The sequence below is a fragment of the Morone saxatilis genome, unplaced genomic scaffold, assembly GCF_004916995.1.
Source record: "Morone saxatilis isolate NCDOM2014 unplaced genomic scaffold, NCSU_SB_2.0 Contig16, whole genome shotgun sequence".
Classification (NCBI taxonomy): Eukaryota; Metazoa; Chordata; class Actinopteri; family Moronidae; genus Morone; species Morone saxatilis.
The window spans coordinates 7,734,238-7,740,124 of record NW_023339718.1 but is presented as its reverse complement, the minus strand read 5'-3'; the positions used below and the strand labels follow the sequence as shown (position 1 = coordinate 7,740,124).

The following is a 5,887-nucleotide window of genomic DNA, read 5'->3' as shown; positions in this document are numbered from 1 at the left end:
AAGGGGGCCGAATACTTTCGCAAGGCACTGTATATTATACAAGCTTGAAAATATGAATTATTATGATGAAATATGATCAATAAGCAGTGTCAATCTTTTTTTTTCTGCATACATTTCGTCTTGTGTGTGCAGTCATGTCGGAGAACTACATTGTGTTCATTGAGCAACCACTCAAGCTGGACCTGCTGAAGTTCATGCTGTACAGAATCCAGGGAAAAAGCTTTCATAAAGTCATGACCTGGGAGCCTCAGTATGAAACCATCTTCCACTTGGTCAATAGGCACACCGGCAAGGTGGGTTAAAATTAGTTTACTGCACAGCAGCGGACTTACTTCATGGAAAGTGTGAAGTAGGAAACACACACCCATTTGCTGAATAGTCAGAACAAAAAAGGAAAACTGCAAGCTAATCTCTTCACGCATGAAGTTTTTTCCTTATTTATTTTGATGAAGTCACACTCTGATGGTGTAGCCTTTTCTCATACATTGTTACTCTCAATTTTCTCATCTCATTACACAGCATACCCATTAAGCATACAATATCAAACTTTCATAATGTGAAGGTGCAACACAATAACAGCAGTGCCAGTGAGGGCGCTTGTGCTCAAATGTTAAAACCAACACAGAAACTCTTTGTTTGCCCAAAAGCCTTTTCCAACCATCTATTATTTTTTTGATTGGTTGCTGTGGCTGGTACAACAGGAGAGTGAAGTGAGGTACCGTGCAGCACCCATGTTCACACTGCATCAGATCAATGCTTTTGAAGACAACGGGTTCTTGGTTATGGACATGTGCTGTGGGGACGATGGTGAGGTCATTGGAGACTTCACACTGGAGAACCTCCGCAGAGGCTCGGGAGAGGAAATGGACAAGGTGAATGCATGACATCGGAAATCGTACTTTAACGCACACAATCAAAAATGCATAATGGTACAGAACATAATAGTTGATTTGTTGATAGCAGCTCAGATTGAAGTATTGGCTTTTACTGAACTATTTCAACAGGAGTGATTTTTACATAATAGTGTTTCTGTTTCCACCAATGTTCAGGTAGTTTGTATTTTTAACATTACCATAAACTCATCCATTCATCCACCCAATTTCTTCTTCCTTTAAACAATGTCCACAAAACATGAAGGTGAAACATGTATGAGCAAGAGTTTAGAGAGGTTTTTGTGGTTCTGTGTGTAAAGACCATCTTTTTACACCAAGGTCATCTCTTATTAGCAAAAGACAGAGTTAGATGAAATGTATCTGATAGTCTTTTATTTTCCTTTTCCTTTTTCTTTTCACTCATAAATTGATCAATTTCTGATTTAAAATGTGGTGAAGCGTGTTATTTTAAGCAAAAAAAAATTTACAATTAAAATGCCTCCAAATAATGTAAATAGCAGCACCATTTTGTGTCAGTATTCTGTATCTGTTTGAGTCTGATTGTTCCTGAGGTTGCATTGCATCTTTCAGTCAGGAGCCACACTCACAATTTTTCATGGCTGTCTGATTTATTTTGGCAGTTTTACAACTCGTTGTGCAGAAACCTCCCAAGGAGATACGTCCTACCCCTGAATGTGGATGAACAAACTCCTTTGGACCAAAACCTTGTCACTCTGCATAACTATAAAGCCACTGCAAAGAAGACACAACCACGAGAGGTAGAATTAAACTGAGTGCAGTACGCTCATTCTGTAAAGTAATATGTTTAACTGTACATTACACTCGCTCTGGTTTTCCTGGAATCAAGTAAAGAATGAGACCAATAATCATGATGAATACAGCCAATTCACTCCCACACACTCTCAATTATTTAACATGATGAGACACTGAAGGTACATTCTGCAAGATAGTAATTTCATGACTTACAGCAAAAAATTATGTCAAAATGAGTCCACCATGCTGTTCAAGACTAAAAGGTTGAAAGAGAGGTTGATGTTTCAGTTGTCATGACTACCTGTGTGACACTGTCTTGTGTTATAACAGCTAAAAACAGCAGTAAAAGTGTTTTGTAATTGCAGCTGAAGGTACACATATTTTTAAAGCAAAATTAAAAGAAATTGATTTATGCTTAACTAATGTTTGAAATGCACACCTAGGACCTTGTGCAGGTATCCATTTACCTGTTTTAGAGAATAATGCAGTATTGATTCAAGCCATCACAGCATAACAGTGTACAGTAAATCAGGTCTTTTGGTGTGCATTAACTGGGCCAACTTCTGGGCTAAAATGTAAAAGTTGCACTGATCTGACAAAAACCCTGACTTTCTCCTGTGACCCCACAGGTTTACATGACCCATGAGGAACTTCACGTCGACGAGCTGCTGCAGTACGGTGGCCTCGAGTTCCCTCAGATCAACTACGACCAGTACAATGGCAGACCTTACCGCTACTTCTACTCCTGTGGCTTTGGACATGTCTTCAGTGACTCCCTACTCAAGATGGATGTCCACACCAAGGAGCTTAAGGTCTCTATCAATCAAAGACTTCTTAAGGAGACCTCATTGTTAACTGGGCCGAGTATTATCACATCAAAGTTATTTCTCTATCACTGAGGGCAGCAGGTTGGGAGTTGGGTTTTATAACATGAAACAGCTCAGAGTGAAAGGGATATTTATGTAATCTTCTCTGTCTAGGTGTGGCGTTACCCTGGCTTGTACCCGTCTGAGCCTGTCTTTGTTGCTTCGCCCAAAGCTACAGAGGAAGATGACGGAGTGGTCTTGTCAGTCATCATCACACCCAGAGAAGTAAGTTAACAACTATCAAAAAAACACAAAAACAGTTTTCTAGAGCAGCCACAGACATTGTTAACTTCAACAGTGACCACATTACTGTGACTGATATTCACATTAAATTGTGTACTTTTACTCTGTACTGTGAGAAATAAAAAGAACAAAGATACATAACCACAGTCAGTCATACAGCATTGTATATATTTTTTTTATGTGATGCATGCATATATATGCACCAATTTATTGGCTGAACATCTGTATCGGGCCAATATTTGCATTGTTAACTGACATCTGCAAATAAGAAGGCACTCACCGATATCACCTGCCGATGTTTATCTGTTGTGCCATATATATATTGTGTGCAATATATATATGTTCTATGCATAGACAAGACAAATGGTTTGATACTTTCACTACCATTATTGTGAGAAGGGTAACCTTCAAAACAAACAAATTTAATCTCCTCTGTTTCTGTTTCCAGGAGAAAAGTACTTTCCTGCTTGTTCTGGATGCCAAGACCTTCACTGAGCTGGGCAGAGCAGAGGTCCCTGTCAATATCCCATACGGGACACATGGTGTGTTTAACGAAATGGGCTAGATGTGCTTCTGATTTGCTGTGGCAAATTGCTAAAATTGAACAAGCAACCAGCCACAGAAAATATATCTCTGTTAATGTCATTGCCTGTAAAATTTCTGAACTGTAAAAGAAAGAAGAAAAGAAATAAGAGCTGGGTAAAAACTGCAGACTCATGCTATATGTTTGTGCCTCCTTGATAGGAATAGGTACATGTCCTCTCTGTGTGCTGCCATTATAGTCAGAAAGATGACAATCCCAAAGACAGAAAACCCAGCATGGCATCAGCACACTGATAAAGTTTGTCCTCTGTGTGTTCTTATGTGCTCTTGAAAGATTTTGAAACAGCCTTTAGACAACAGCAATGTGGATGATGCTTACTTGGAAGGACTAATAATTCATGTGGAAAACATTTTGAATAAAAAAAAACAAACAACATGAAAGGCAATACTCACATTAAAATAAAATCCATTTCCCCTTTTTTTTGTTTAAACCCATAGTGTTTTTGCATCATCACGCCACTGGAAACGCTATACTCCCAGTGAGAACAGAGCAGCACTTAGGATACATAAAAATGCATCAGAGGAAATTCAATTTCTGTCAAAGTAATGTGATAGAAATGGACAACGTCTGAAATGCTTGGAAAACAAATGGATCTAACTGGTCGATAGCCTCCAGAGAGTCTAGCAGAGGTCACATCACAAATGTAGAGCTGTTTATACGTTCAAAACAACCCAAAACAAAGTTGACATACACATAAACACTGACATGCAGGACATTGTGTGGAACAAGAGTAGCTTGTTGTTGAACTGTGAGCTGAACAGAACAGTGTAAAATAAAGCATACAAGCCATACCCAGAATGTGAAGTAGCCTACAGCTTCACTTGTCACTCCACCATCTCCGCAATTGACTTTACTGATGCTTATTTCATTGGCTATTTTTCCTCTCACATTGATTCGAACGGATTGATTTGAACTGACTCCGGGCTCTGCACCTGATACAGGCACTATGGCTGTGTGAAAGCTGAGAGGTTTCAAAAATATTATGACCCATATATTTTTTGCCTTTTTTAATATTTCAGAATTGACTTTCAGTCAAGAGTTACAGTTACAGAAGTTTTAAAGATATTTTGCAACAGCAAGCTCCAACTTTCAATAATTTATGACTGTACAGTACACACAGGCAGAGGTTTCATCTTTAGCTTCTCTTGTTACACTGAACTGAATAAAACAGGAGGGAATAGAGCTATACAGTTCTGTTTAATTTAATCTTATTCTGGAAATTAACAACACTTATGTTTTTGTCATGTTCTGCTCAACTCGGGCTGTGTCTCCTAATAAGCATGCTGTACAGGTCTCCCAAGATACACATTAATTAGCCCATAATTCCTAATCTAATCAGTCATGCTTAACCTCTGTGTGTGCTTGCATGTGGGTCTCTGTGTGTGCATGCACAATACTATATGCTCAGGTTCATTAGTACTCTCTCCAACAAGCATGCAGCAGAGAGAGATACAGCGACCTTTGCCCTCAGATAAATCGCAAGCTAAATTTCGTGTTTGCAAAGCTGCTAGGCAAAGCAAATCCTTATCAATGTTGGCCAACATCCTTTTACATTAAATATTATTGGATAAGACATAAACAAGAGGATCAATGGTTCATTCAAGGTGTTATTTTAGATAGTTAACACTAAATGGGTCGGATTCACCTGGGTCTAGTTTGAATGAAGACCAAACTACAGTCGTTTTAAAAACCCACTCACTTGTGCAGGCACCTATACACACTGTAACACAAATAAACTTGGATACACAACATTGGTATGCAAGTTTGTCTGCCCTGCTTTCAAGGTGATAGTTTCAGACTGTCTAAGCTCTTATTTGACCCATGAGAGTAAGCATGAGCTAGCTCTCAACCCCCCCACTGCTGTATCACTAAGCACAAGTTATTGCACAGAGTCTTAACTTTGACTGTTATCTGTATCATTATTTCATATTCCATGAATTTATAATGATATCATCTATATTCACCATATTAGACACACTTCTCAGAGGCAGGGACTGATTTCCCTCAATAGTGGGGACAATGTCTTCTATATCCAGATTTGTCATTCCCTATCTTCATGGTCTTGAGCCATCTTGTGGGAGCACGGTTATCTGACGTACCGATTATGTGCATCTGTGTGCATGTGTCTGCAAGCGCCTTTTCCAGTGCACATAAGTATATGCTTATTTATGGAAGCGTGTACGCATACGAGCTGTGAATGTGTGTGTTTCTCTGTGGGCTCCCTCTAATTGTGTATGTAAAAAAAACTGCAGATGCTTTATGAAGTCAGAATGGAGCAATTAAACACCCAAGGAGCGGGTGAATCGTGCAATGTCAACAAGAATAAACTCCCACCATGGACCTGACAGCCTGGCTCAAGAAAAAAAAAGTGAGGACATCAGTGATGGAAATAATGCAAGGCCTGAATAAGAATCCACAATGCAAATTTTGCTGTTTTATTCATTGTGTTTGCAGCTAATGTTTCTCTCTGGAGTTCATGTTTTTTTGTGTTATTATAAATTTATTTTTCCTCCTGAACCTACTGCTCA

The 5,887-nt window shown here is 39.0% G+C and overlaps 1 protein-coding gene across 1 annotated transcript in view; it reads left to right on the top strand.

Moving 5' to 3' along the window:
* Positions 1-5,053, top strand: part of bco2l (beta-carotene 15, 15-dioxygenase 2, like) — a 10,523-nt gene extending 5,470 nt beyond the window's left edge. The window contains exons 7-12 of the mRNA XM_035659290.1: positions 133-293; positions 702-872; positions 1,514-1,651; positions 2,276-2,458; positions 2,627-2,737; positions 3,204-5,053. Of these exons, the coding sequence (XP_035515183.1) occupies positions 133-293; positions 702-872; positions 1,514-1,651; positions 2,276-2,458; positions 2,627-2,737; positions 3,204-3,320 (881 nt within the window). The 3' untranslated portion in view covers positions 3,321-5,053. The remainder of the gene's footprint in view (positions 1-132; positions 294-701; positions 873-1,513; positions 1,652-2,275; positions 2,459-2,626; positions 2,738-3,203) is intronic.
* The last annotated feature ends 834 nt before the right edge of the window (positions 5,054-5,887 follow it).